General features: G+C 39.8%; 1 protein-coding gene across 1 annotated transcript in view; it reads left to right on the top strand.

Annotated features, from left to right (window-relative positions):
• The first annotated feature begins 330 nt into the window (after positions 1–330).
• OPN1SW (opsin 1, short wave sensitive) overlaps positions 331–14,744 on the top strand; it is a 111,971-nt gene continuing 97,557 nt past the window's right edge. The window contains exon 1 of the mRNA XM_044087148.1: positions 331–676. Within this exon, the coding sequence (XP_043943083.1) occupies positions 331–676 (346 nt within the window). The remainder of the gene's footprint in view (positions 677–14,744) is intronic.

The following is a 14,744-nucleotide window of genomic DNA, read 5'->3' as shown; positions in this document are numbered from 1 at the left end:
TAATGACGGAATACATACAAAAAAGAATTTGTATTGAAAATTGCATTACAATAATATTTCTTTCCCTTTAGCAGTACAGGTCTGAATGTGATTCACATCTTTTTGGTATTTAATATTTACAGAGCTTGCCATGATATGAAATGAGATTAGGCTGTTAAAGAACTTAAGAACCAGAAAGCAAATTTCTTAATAGCTTCTAATCTCAATGTTTGCCTTTTAAGAAGATCAGGATTACAGATGAATCCAGGAAAGACAACTAAACCTTCTTAAGACTTTATAAAATAATGCTTATAGTAATTTTCCCTTTCATGCAGCAAAGGCAGACAGAAAATGTCAGGGGAAGAGGACTTTTACCTTTATAAGAATATTTCATCAGTCGGGCCCTGGGATGGACCACAGTACCACCTTGCTCCTAAGTGGGCTTTTTTCCTACAGGCTGCTTTTATGGGGGTTGTGCTGTTTGTAGGCACACCTCTAAATGCAATTGTCTTGTTTGTTACAGTCAAATACAAGAAACTGAGGCAGCCACTTAACTATGTTTTGGTGAACATATCACTTGCAGGCTTCTATTTCTGCACATTTGGAGTGTTTACAGTGTTTGTTGCCAGCTGTCAAGGGTACTTCATCTTTGGAAAGACTGTCTGTGCACTGGAAGGCTTTGCAGGTTCAGTTGCAGGTAAATAATGACAATAGACTCTGTATTAAGGGGGACAGTTTTATTTTATCAGATATGCTTAACCTTTAAAATGTAAATTCTAAAATCATATAATATGCAACAGTACTATTTAATGTGTAACACAATTTCTGCCTACAGCTTCATTGTTTTTGTTTTTTCTTAATGCTGGTATTTTTTTTTCACATTTCCTTATGACCATAATGCAGATACTCCACACTTTGTCCCAACATCAGGCTATCTCAATTAGCTTTGGATCACAAACCTAGTCTTACAGCCCATCCTAGTACACACATACTGCTGGTGAGTGCATATTTTCCTATTTTAATCCAGACAAGCATGTCACCTTTCTCCATGGAAATGTGGTTTATGGAGATGACTCATTTTAGAAATGAGTTGGAATGAACTCCCACTGAGAGTTTAGTGAAGTTGTAAGGTGACAGGTAGTGGGTTCCATCATCATTCATAGCCTATAGCATAGCAGGGGTGTTGTCTCTTGTCCCTTCCATCGTTTTCATGGACATGGCATGAACTTTGATAGCTACCATTGAAATGGTCACTAGCACTGTCCCGTTGAAGTGCCAGGGGACACCACTGTAAAATATCTATAATGGGTTGGCTACATTTCTGCAGTTAGTCCCTACTAAATACACTCACACACACACACACACACACACACACACACACACACACACACACACACACACACACACACACACACGCACACACACACACACACACACACACACACACACACGCACACACGCACACACACACACACACACACACACACACACACACACACACACACACACACACACACACCAGGAGCTGTTCAAAACATATTTAAATAGTCACTCCATCAAATGTCTTGTGTTCACTGATGAACACAGAAAACATGGCAAAGATACTTTGCCTCTTTAATGATAAGCTAGCTTTAAAATGAGTTGATAGCCTCTTTATACATTTTTTTCCAAGGAGCCAGCATATATGGCAGACATTTGCATTGTCCGAAATATTTAATAGATTATCATTCATGCATTCTTAAAGAGACAAACAAACCATACTGAAATATGTTTAAAGCATGTAACAGCACATCAAAACATACTTTATAATAGTTTCTTCATTTCAAAATAGGACACTGTTCTCAGAGGTTCTAAATACAGTTAAGGAGCTTGATAAAAGAATACCCATCTGGGACATCTTATCTTCCTTTAGGTGAAACAGAGCCAGTGTCAGCTGGGCAGATGTTGTGTGATAAACTGATCTTTTTAAAATAATTGTACTGATCTTTGAATGAAGAATTTCCCTTAGCTTCTAGTTGCAATAATGATAGTGTTAAATATTTTATTTTTATTTATCCTTTATTGGCCAGGTTAGCCCCAGTAGACTAATAGCCTCCTTTCATGGGAGACCCAAGGTGGTATTTATACAACTAGGGGAAATTTGGCTAAGGCATTCGGGAAATTCTCGTCTTTTGATTGATGCAGTGAGCTCTTTTACATCCTCCTAAGCTACTACAAACTCAGGTAGATCATAGATGGGGCCTTGGTTTAACATCTCATCCAAAAAGGACAACACACTCCAGAGTGCGGCACCTCTTTATGCTACACTGAAGTGTCAGCGATCCCTCCTTCTGGTGTGGGAATAGAACCCACAGCCTTCTGTACTAAAGATGAGTATGCTACCTGTTGCACCACTGACACTGCTTACATTAAAGTCAAATAAGTCAAAAAGCTCTGTGTTTTACCATGATTTAAATGCCTAGCAAAATGTGCCCACTAGTAGCTTATAGAGAATGTAACATAATTTATTTATTTACATTTGTTTACCAGGAAATTCCGACTGGACACAGGTCCTTTTTCAGCGGAGGCCTGGGGAGAAAAGCTCCACAAAAAGACATGGTAGATAGTAAACAATAATAATCAAGGTATGTAGACAGTAGAGGTGATCATTACATGGAGAAGTACAGGAGCAAATTAGGTACAATTGAATAGTAAGCTCTAATTATAACATTGAGAAAGAAGTAAAACACAGTGCTACAAATTATCTAAACAGTAACTAGATAACAATAATAGACTAAATGAATAATTAAATCCTGGAAGGATTAACAAGCAGTGAGTGATCTTCAGTTCAGTTTTACAGTGGTAGAGGGGATACTCTATCTAAATCTGGGAAAGGAGGGTTTATTAGATGGGGTTTGGACAAGCACAAAGCCAGTGAGAACTTAGGTGAGATTTAAGTGCAGTTTTGAAAAGTAACATAAGTTCTTAGACTTAAAATGTTCTAGATAGTGTTTTAAAACCACTAAAATTTGGTAAGTCTTATTTGAGCATGTTCTTCTCTTATAGGTTCATAGGTTCATACTAGGCTATCTGCCCTAGGGCATTTATAAGCCTAGCCAGAGTGTGTTTGGCTTTCACCACCCATTTTAAATTAATTTTGCTATGCCCTTTTTCAATGTTAGTATACTGTGCCTCTGTCTAACAGTGACACAGAAGTGATACCCGGGGTAAACCTACGATCTCCCATCCACTCATCAAGATTCCTCTTGAAGAGAGTCAATGAGGGACTCTGCCTAATCTGGACTGGGATTTTATTCCAGAGTGAAGGGAGCCTCTGGGTTATGAATCTGTCCCTCCAGCATGTCCTATTTATTTCAGTGCTGAGGTTCAAGTCTCGAGCGCGTAGCCTGATGGGATTTGGATTTTCTGAGGTGCAGCATGTCCATTAATTCCGGGTTGGACATGGCTTTACACGTCAGGCAGAGACTGCCTCTGAGCAGGCGGTATGTCACTGAGTAGAGCTGGAGTTTCTTTAACTGGGCAGCATATGGCATCTGTTTGAGCCCTTTGATCCTCTTGGTGAGGTACTTTTGGGGTCTTTCCAGTTGCTGCAGGTGTCTGGTAAGGTACATCCCAAAAGGGGCATTGTACTCAATTATGGGCCTGATGAGGGATGTGTAAAGAGGCACAATGACCTCCCCTGATCTAGATGTGAATCCCTTCATGATTAGGTGGGCTATATAAAATGTTTTTCTAACCACTTTGGCCACGTGGTTGTCAAATGAGAGATTGCTATCAACTTGGGTCCCCAGGTCCCTAATTACTTCTTCTGTACTTAATGGATTACCACCTATGTGGTAATTTGTGGGCACTGTTTTTGCCAAAGGGGATGACTATACACTTTTTGGCGTTTAGCTTGAGGCCATGGCTCTGGCACCAGTTGTCTGTTTCTATGAGGCCCTTTTGGAGGATGCTTGTGTCATCTGGAGAGTCGATTATGGCGCCCAGTTTGCAGTCATCTGCAAACTTAGTCAGCCACAGTCCTTCCGTGTTGGCCTGTACCTCCGAGAAATATATACTGAACAAGAGAGGTCCCAGGACTGAGCCTTGGGGGACGCCACTTGTAACTGGTTTGGAGTCTGACATGGCGCCAGCAATTCTAACCATGTGGGTTCTGTCCTTGAGCCAGTTTGCAACCCATCTAGTGACATAGGGGTTTATATTTAAGCTGGTGAGCTTATCTATAATGCCCGAGTGGGGTATTGTATCGAAGGCTCTTGCGAGGTCCAGGTAGGCTGTGTGGACCACCTTCCCCTCGTTAATGGCCTTGGTGACTGTTTCAAAGAAATCAACCAGGTTTAAGAGGCATGATCTGCACTTAACAAAGCTGAACTGGGTAGGATCCAGTGTCTGTAGGTCCCCAATATCTTTATTTATGAGGTCCATGATGATCCTTTCCATAGCTTTGCAGACCAAGCTAGTCAGGCTTATGGGGCGATAGTTTCCAGGATCCATTGAGGCACCACCTTTGTGGAGAGGGACCACTGTTGCTGTATGCCACTCTTTGGGTACATATCCTGTAGTAAGGCTGAGATTGAACAGTAGTTTTATGTTTGGGTTTAGCTCTTCTTGGAGTTCATGTAGGACGCAGCCCGGGACACCGTCTGGACCCATTGATGCTGTGTTTTTTGCTTTGGAGAGGGCAGCTCTTACCTGAGCATTTGAGAGGTCAGGGGGGCCGCACTCTGCTGGGATAAATATTTGCCCTTTTGGTGGGGAGGGGGGGGAGAAGTTTGCGCTGAACCTGTCAGCTAGGATGTTGGCAATGTCTGTGGGTTTGGTGTATTTTTTGTCATTTTGGACTAATTCTGAGCATATCTGGGAATTCCCACCCAGGTTCCTAACATAACTAAAAAAAGCCTTGTGATTATCCTTAGTGTCCTGTGCAATGTTTCTCTCAAAGCTGGCCTTAGACGATTTTATGAGTGCCCGTAGTTTTTTGCTAATACTGATCAGAGATGCCTTCCCTTTTTGGGATTTTGCTCTATCATGTAGTAGCTTCCTCCTTCTATTGTATAGTTTGTTTATGGCTGGGGTCCACCAGACAGGACGTCTGCCTTTGGAGGATTGGGTCTTGGTTTTATTTGGGATTGCATGATCCATGCATTCCTGAAGGTGTTCATAGAATGTGTTTATAAAGGATTCTGCGGTCTGGGCCATATTTTTCACAGGCCCGGGGGCTTTGAAGGATTTCACCTCAGTTTTGAGGAGTGTGAAATTTGCTTTAGAGAAGTTTTTCACTGTGGTTTTCTGGGCAGGGGATGGGGTCGGGATGTGAATATCCAGTGAGATTAGTTTATGGTCTGATCTTACCAGTGAGGGATACACTTCTGGTCTGGAGCATAGTGTCCCCATGTTGGTGATGATCAGGTCCAGTATGTTTTCCCCTCTTGTGGGAATGGTACCAAGTTGTTCCATAGCATTTGAGTTTATAAATTCTAGGAACCTTTGGGCTAGGGTGTTGGAGCTAGAGTAATGCTCCCAGTCTATGTTTGGGTAGTTGAAGTCGCCCAGTATAATGGTGTTTGGAGAGACCTTCATATTTTCCAGTGTTCTCAGGAAGGCTGAGTGGGGTTCCTGGGTTTTGGAGGGTGGTCTGTAGCAGGCTATAAACTGGAAGGCAGTTTTACCCACTGTTAGTTGCACATGGATAGTCTCTGATGCTTCGTGCTGTGCCACCAACCTGGAGGTATGGGTATCTTTGACGAATATTGATACTCCCCCTCCTTTTGTAGTACGGTCCAAGTTTTGGGGCTGAAAAGCATGGTATGAGGTATAACCTGGTAGTGCTGGGGTGCTCTTGGGAGCCTTGAACCAGGTTTCTGTTACTGCACAGATATCGATGTTCTCCATGCTAAGGAGAGTTTTGAGTGCGTGCATCTTGAGGTTTAGACTTCTGGCATTGAGTAGCATTACTCTTAGTTTCTTATTCCTTGTGATACCTATGCAGGTGGGTTTGTCTTTTGAGCCTTGCCTAAAAAAGGCACTATGGGGGTAGCAAGAGCCGTTGCCAATATCCGAAAGCCCAGGGGTGACAGGTGCAAGCCATCCCTAGCGAAGCATCGTGGCTTGTCGAGCATGTCATCCCAGGCTGACAGGCATTGGATCCCCTTTGAATGACACCAATACTTAAGCCAATTGTTGAAATTGATCATCTTGTCTTCATATTGTGGCATCATTCTTGGTGAGGGTAAGATGCTACTCAAGGTCAGGGTCATACCGGCCTGGGCTACATGCTCAGAGAGCTCATCTATGTCTCTTTTCATGTAGTCCAGGGAGGTACGTCTCAGGTCATTCACACCAGCATGGACAATGACTGAGTCATATTTGTACTTGCCTTGGAGTGACCTGAGTGCTTGTGTTATGTGGCGGATCCTAGCGCCCGACAGGCAGCTCACCATGACCTTCTCCTTGTTCAGCCTGGTGAGTGGGACGTCAGTGTGCCTGACGATAGAGTCACCTATTACAAGTGTATCAGGTGTGTTGTTTAGCCTTAAGGGCCGTGACTGTTCGGCACACTGGCTTTGTGAGCTATGTGTTGCACGAGTTTTGTTTTGGGGTAGCAATTGCTTGTGTGTCTGCTTTGGAGGTCTCTGCTGCTTAGGCAGATTTTTATTTAGAGCCTCCGAGTATGTTTTTGTGTGTTTATGTGTTTGGTTTGCTGTCATGGTAGGTCTATGTGAGATTGGAACTGTAGTGAGTGTGGTTTCCTTCTCCTCCTGACTGGTTTCGCCAGTACTGAGTTGAGAGAGCTTAGCCTCCAGTATGGCTATATGGTTGCATCTCTCACATGTGTTGGAATTTGTTGGGAGGAGGAGAGGGTTGTCTGTGTGCATGAGGCAGTTGTAACATTGCCTCAAGATTCCGAGATTCACCAGCTGGACCGGAGAGGAGATTGACAACTGACCTTTGGACATGCTAGAATAGTACTGGGAATTCCTTTATAATTGAAAAAAAGGGCCAAAGGGGAAAGAGGTACTCAAGGGGAGTTTGTGAGGGTGTAGTGCTTTTAATATTTTAGTGCTGACTTATATAATTGCTTTAGTGAGCAAGTGCCAGGTAACTTAAATGCAATGTGTTTCAGGTAACTTAAATGCAAAAATGACAAACAGTAACTTTCTTTCAAGTGAAACAAGGAAATAAGTACAGTAAGCAATGCAGATATCACTAGGGATCCACAGAAGTGCTGAAAAACCACGTTTTAGGTGGAATTATATAGCTTCAGAAAAAGACTTTATATTTCTGAGCAGGGTCTTATTTAAGACTTAAAGAGAAGAATTGACGCAGTGCTGTTATGGTTACTAAAAGATTTGAGGATTGATCTCGATATGCCATAGCACTTTCCTATAATATAGTATGTGTATTGATCAGAGTACATATTGTCTGATCATGCGTTATCTAGGAAGAGGTGAAGGGTCTGCTGCTCCAGACATATGCTGTTAGGGCAAGTGATCTGGAGGAGCTGATGGTGCAGGAGTGCAGTATAATCATTCATTTATATCATGGCTTCATAAATGTATGCTGTTTCTGCATTTACAGCCATGACTGAAGTGCCCTTTACAACTTGCTATATGTATAGCAATTACAGAAATAGGAGTTATATAGACAAGGTCATGCATATGGCACCAGATCACCTAGCTATGGTTCTGCCTGTGCCTGGGATCCATTAACTAAAGATAAGTCATTCTTATTAATGATAACATACTGTACCTTTTTTTTTTGGGGGGGGGGGGTCAGTATTATATTTCTTAATATTAATTTATATAACTTATTGTCTTGACACCATAAAGTAAAATTAGCCAGACATGTGGTCTGCATCTACCTCAAAGGCAACCATTATGACTGTATTACGGATTATTTATTTATTCTGTGCCTGGACAATGCAATAGGACCATAGTAACCTGGGGTAGTTGCTAATATAAACCTAGAGATGAAAGCTCAAGAATAACAAATTGCCACTGTTTGCTGTTTGTAAGATTGTTTTGCAGACACTAACATTTGGTTTGCCTTTTGCTAAACAGTGAGATTTTCTTGGAGAGAGGTCATGTATCCTACCTATCAACTGTTCAGATTGCCCCAGAATGTCCAGATTTTGCTTTATATTTTTGGTCTGTTCCTCATGCAATCTGAGGTTTTCTGGCAAATCACTTGACTAAATAATACTAAATAATGACAGACATTTGAGTTTCAGACTTCATGTCCTTCAGAAAAACGCATAATAACACAAACCCTGTTATTCTAGCAACTTTCTAAGTTTATAGGAACAATATTTAAAATCTGTCCCTATTTGGGGCCTTTGACCCTCCATTATTTCTTGTTTTGTCCAGATTTGTTGCGCTGAGAGGTTGATGCCATGTACATAATCTCTTCAAACCCCTATTTGCTATTTCGTACAATTAAATATGAGTGAACGAGCCTGCAACACATGGCCCACATGACATATAAATATGAAATATAGTTTCCATTGAATTCTGTATTGGGACCACAAAAGCTGCCTATTTTTCTTGACGTGTATTATAATAACAGACTAATCTTAAATCCTATCTGATTATTTCTCTCTGTTTCTCCTGTCGGAATCACAAAATCAGTAATACACACACACACACACACACACACACACACATACACACACACACACACACACACACATACACCACATACACACACACACACACACACACACACACACACACACACACACACACACACACACACACACACACACACATATATATATATATATCAAGAGGTGCTAATAGCTTTCAAAAACCATCCCAGTCAAAAAGTCTGGATTAAATAAAATGCTGAAGCTACTAATTCCCTTTGAAAGTTTTTAGCTCTAACAATGAAGTCACCTTGGTACTAAAGGTTGAAAGCAATAAGATGGTGGTCTGTAATTATACTAGAAAACTGAAAGAGAAAAATTATGAATGCTACATTGTAAGTTAACAATAAAGTGATCACCTACCACAGGACATACAAAAGTGCTTGGAGAAGAAATGTCTTAATAATCAAATAAGTATTTCAGAGTGCAATACAGACAAGGGGAGGTATTCCTTGTATAACTACAGACACAATTACTGCTACCACAAGTATCAATAACTCAGAATGAGACAATATACCTGGTGGCTTTCTACACAGACTAAAATAAAACCTGACTAACCCCCCCCCCTTCAAACATGTTAAAGAAAATGTTAGCATGTGGGCATGTCCCTGTTCTATGGACCTAAGGGGACATTGTGTAGAAGTACCAATTCACAAAGAGGGGGCACATCAAACTCAAAGGGTTTTAGACCATTCAGCCTGATCAGTATTATCTGTAAAATCATGGAGAGATGAATGTCCCACAGATCACTTGCTTCTGTTAGATATGGAACAATATAGGTTTCTTAAGGGGAAAGCTTGACCTTTGAATCTTGATCTTGTGACATTCTTTGAAGAGGTAACAACAGCATTCAGTATAGGGCTGACAGTGCATACCACCTCTTTTGACTTTTTCTAAAGCATTTGAAACTATAACACGAGAATAATTGACACACAAGCATTAAATGTCAGTCCATACATAACTGAATGAGTAAAGCTACAAGACACAAGTCAAGGAGAGAGGATTACTTGCTTATCCTGACAGGGTTACAAGATGTGTCCCAAGAGGCTCTGTATTGGGACTGTTTTGTTTTGGAATATTCTTCTAAGATATAAAAGTGGGAAATAGGTAGTGGATAACCAAATATGATGATGATATTGCAAACTAGGTAGCATCATCACTTCAATAAAAGATGTTATAATTGTCTAAGATGATCTACAAGAAATACACGCCCAGTACATTAGCAATGCCCTCACCTTGTCAGTAACTGTGGCATTATGAGATTTGGCAAAACAGACATAAATCAGCGGCTCTCAACTTGGTTATGGGTGGAATCCACGTTGTGTAGAAACAAATAGGGATTGGCTAATGGGGGGTTGATAGTTGGTGGGCACAAGGGCAAACATACCCTTGAGAAGAAAAAAAGGACACAAATTATGATTACAGTATCATAAAGATGGCACCATCGTCTATAAACAGTGATAGACAACAATTTGAATTTTTTAAAACACATTTAAACCAAGAAAAGTTTATACTTTGACCACTGTATATCTATCAAAGTCAGAAAAGCATATTCTATAGTTCATCTAGTTGTAAAGGGCTTATCTAACCATTCCAGGGTATAGAAACTATGAGAGATGCTTCCCTTCTCTGTAAAAATCAGTTTCCTACCCCTGTTTCCACACTGGTTTGAAAGAACATCTACATGAACTGCCAAATGAAGATGTTTCCAGGATAAAATTCACCCCCACTCTTCAGTCATCTTCTGTTCATGAACTCGGTATGCTCAAAACATTTTAGCCCTCTCTAGATGGCTAACCTAGGAAACCTGAAATGATAATATGCTAAGGAATCACAACATTGAATATAAATGACCTGCAATTTTGTAAGGATAAAATCTCCAACTGCAAGTCTTTTTTTACAGGAGGTGTACGTCTCCACACCCCCTAAACTTACATATACCAACTTCACAGCACATAAATGTGAAGAAAGAAGAACTCTCCTAAAAGGAAGAAATCACTGACAATACACACTTAGAAAATGTACCAACAGTGATCGATGTTCTGTTCCATGGCATGCTGAGATTCAAGCTATTAAAGTTCACCCAGTCTGATGTCAGCTACCTGCAGCTTTAGATCTATATTTCCCATAGTAGTAATAAATAAGTACTTTCCCCTTCCTACCACATCCCTTATGCCCCCCCCCCCATTCCATACCCCCATAAAACACATGCACCATTCCCATTCCTCTCAATGTCTTTATACTTTCTTGTTCTTGGTAGCAAACTACACAGCTACAACTCTCTCTAATACTTCATACATTTGTACTTTGATGAGTAGTGGGAGGAAATATACATTTTTATACCCACTTGTACACTCTCCATATCTGTGCACATACAATGTGCACCTATCTGATAAGGTTGCTAGAATCAACTACTTGTATTACATATATTACTACTGTTGTTTCTAAAACAGAAAAACGAGAAAGCCTTTGTTGTCTTATATTTAATTTTTTTACATTGTATGTAAAATGTAAAATGCTCCCTACATGTTTAATATACATCATCACATACTGATTGATTGTTTCTAAATGGCAATTTACTTTTTGTTTATTAATTTACAGTATCAAATATGTTCTATTTATTTGTATTGTTTAATGTATACTCCCAGAGTCTGAAAATGGTCTATTGAGATCAGAGATTTACCCTTTTTAGAAAGGCTTCAGGAATTGTCATTATATTGTTTAGAGGTGACATCTGTTGGTCTATAAAGCAAATGTCATATGAGATTTTGTTCACTTGAAAATCTACATCTGGAATGCACTTCTGTGGAAGCTTACATCAGATCAGGGAACCTACTACTGAAAAATGAATGTCGATAAAAAAGTGAGAAATACATTATATAATGCTTGCCAAGATTAAGGAATAAATGTACCTTTACTATCAGAGGTCATGCATAACTTTCTTCAAAAATAATCTTAATATATTTATCTATGTATGTATGTAACCCTGCATAACTTGCTGGACTTTGTACTGGTTCAGAGACTGGACCCAGGAAGTTAGGATTAGTAATACCATCTCTATTAAGAGACTGGTCACCAGTGGGATACCTCAGGGCTCCTTGCTGGGGCTGCTGCTATTTGGTATCTTCTTCTTGGAAGTAAAGGTTAATGGCAGGGGCCTTCAGCTGACCAAGTTTGCAGATGACTGCAAATTGGGAGTTATCATAGATTCTCCCCCATGACACAAAATCTTAAAGGAGGGTCTAACATAGATAAATGACTGGTGCCAACGTCATGGCTTAAAACTCAAAGCCAAGAAATGCATTAGAATGCCTTTGGTAAAATTGCCACTCAGGCTATTTACTCCATTTATAAGAAACTCCTAAGAACTGACCCAGTAGCCAGGGATCTGAGAACAAATGTATATAGTAATCTTTCCTTTGACGAACATGTGCCCAAGATAGTAAAAAAATCATTCTACGTAGCTCAACTTATAAGTAAGGACATGGCAACCAAGTCCAAGGAAATCACAGAGCCACTTTATTTGACCCTTATCAGACCCATCATTGAGTATAACGCCCCCTTCTGCAAGTACCAGACCAGTCATACGCATCAGTGGGAAAGCCCACAAAGGTTTCTTACCAGGAGAATTCAGGTTATAAACACATTCTCCTATATGGACTGCCTTAAAGCCCTATCTCTACACTTAGTCTTCTACAGGTTATTGAGAGGCAATCTATGCCTGGCATACAAGGCATCCACATATGCAGCTCTCATGGATAGCATCAGAATCACTAGATCCAAGGATATACATTTTGCTTGTGACATAAATAAGGCATGTCAGTGAGACAGATACGTATCTCAGAGAATCCCCATGCTCTGGAAAAGACTATCCATCCATGTGAACCAGAATCCATCCCTAATCCTGTTTAAACATAATCTTGACCAATGGATGGGAAATTGGAAATTCACCCTGGGTTTGGCCCCATATCCTTAACAGATAGAAGCAGAGAGCAATACTCAAACTAACAACCCCCCCATATAACTCCTAGAAACACCCATGATACATAGGGACACAGTTGGGTGGACTGCACGGCTAGGCTTATAAAGGCCGTAGTGGTCATTAGCCTATTATATACCTATGAACCTATGAAACTGCAAAAGGAGATTTTACCAACAGGGATGACTTCAAGTAAGGGTATAGAAAACAACAGTCTAGAATGGAAGTTGCTGTTAAAAGGGATAAATACTAGTATATATAAAATATTGCATGATAACTATAAGAACTAGTTGGAGGAGGTTAGAAAAGACAGGGAAGTGAGAATGGAAAGATGATATACAAAGGGACATGGGAGGATATCTGTAAGGCTCCCAAGTATGCAACAAAGTCCAGAAGGTTTAGGATTTGTGCTTGGAAATGTCTGCATATGTATTCTTACACAGCAAACAGACTTCACAGAATTCTTTTTTCAAGTAGACTGCAAAATGCTGGAGGTATGATGGCAAACAGAGAAGTAAATGAGAACATATTTTTGGGAATGTAATAAGTTGTAGGGAACTACAGAATACTTTGTCAGAAATTTTTGAAGGTGCAAATGGTTGAAACTACAGAAATGATTATTTTGAGCTAGGATATAGGATCTGAATTGTCCAGAAATAGTAAAATGTCGTACAAAGTTTAATGCTATTGGCTGAAAAAAAATCGCTAGAAAATGGAACTGAAAATCTAAATCAGCTATTAACTGAAGTACTGAGTGTTGTAAAGGAGGTACAAGAACTGAAAGTGGGATATTTGGAAAGGAGAAAGAACAGATTACATAGAAATAACATGCAGAGTAGTGTTCAAGTGGAGGAGTGAAATTTAAGGGAAGGCAGGAATCAGGCAATTTATGTAATGCTGAAGTGAATGAAAATTGCATGTATACTGCATGAAAATAACATGTGAAATGTCAGTATGGTTTGTTTTCTTTTCTGTTACTCTGTATGTACTTATTTCACTTAAAAACATATTTAATAAACATGTTTAAAAAAGGGGGCATTATATGTGTATGTATATATATATATATATATATATATATATGTATATATATATATATATATATATATATATATATATATATATATATATATAAATAGAACTGCGGTGGTGGTGCTGTGGTAGCGTTGTCGCCTCACAGTAAGATGTTGTCCTGTTCGATTCTCAGCTAGAGCGTCTTCTGTGTGGAGACATTCGTGAATGGGCGTACCTTCGTTGAAGGTTGTGTGTTAGGGCTGGCAACTCGGCATGTAAAAATCTACTGCCAATCATTAGCGGACCGGAGTTCCACTGTGGCAACCCCTAACCAGGAAAAGCCAAAAGACACAACATATATATATATAAATAAATACACACACACACACACACACACACACACACACACACACACACACACACACACATGTTTGTGTCCATGTGTGGTGTATATATATATATATATATATATATATATATATATATATATATATATATATATATATATATATATATTATATATATGGGTCTACTATACATGATCAGATTTCAAAAAGCTGAAACCCATATGGCCGAGATCATATGTTCGACTCCTGAAATTTCGAACATGCAAAAAAAAAAAAAAGTAAAAACAAAACACTACATTATTTTAAAGCTGCTAGCAGGGGGGCTACGCCCACCTGCACCCCCGTGGGGAGTTATGCCCCCACACCCCCTTAACTTTAATATACCGGTTCATAGATCGCACTACAGTACGGTAAATGGAAATTCTCCTATTCCGCACAATGCGGAGCTGTCCGTTCAGAGCGTTCGAAATTCTGATCTCGGCCATATGGGCTTCGGCTTTTTGGAATTTCGAACATTTGTAGGGAACCCATATCTATATTTATATATATATATATATATATATATATATATATATATATATATATATATAGATATATGGGTCCCCTACAAATGTACGAAATTCCAAAAAGCCGAAGCCCTTATGGCCGAGACCATATGTTCTACTTTTGAAATTTCGAACGCTCTGAACGGACAGCTCCGCCCAACCCAGTTTGACTTTGTTAAGGGCAGATCATGCCTACTAAACCTGGTTGACTTCTTCAAGACAGTCACCAAGGCCATAGA

The sequence above is a fragment of the Protopterus annectens genome, chromosome 11.part0, assembly GCF_019279795.1.
Source record: "Protopterus annectens isolate FY-2018-M chromosome 11.part0, PAN1.0, whole genome shotgun sequence".
Taxonomy (NCBI): domain Eukaryota; kingdom Metazoa; phylum Chordata; order Ceratodontiformes; family Protopteridae; genus Protopterus; species Protopterus annectens.
Note: the sequence above shows the minus strand (reverse complement) of the source record. Positions and strands in the feature narration are given on the sequence as shown.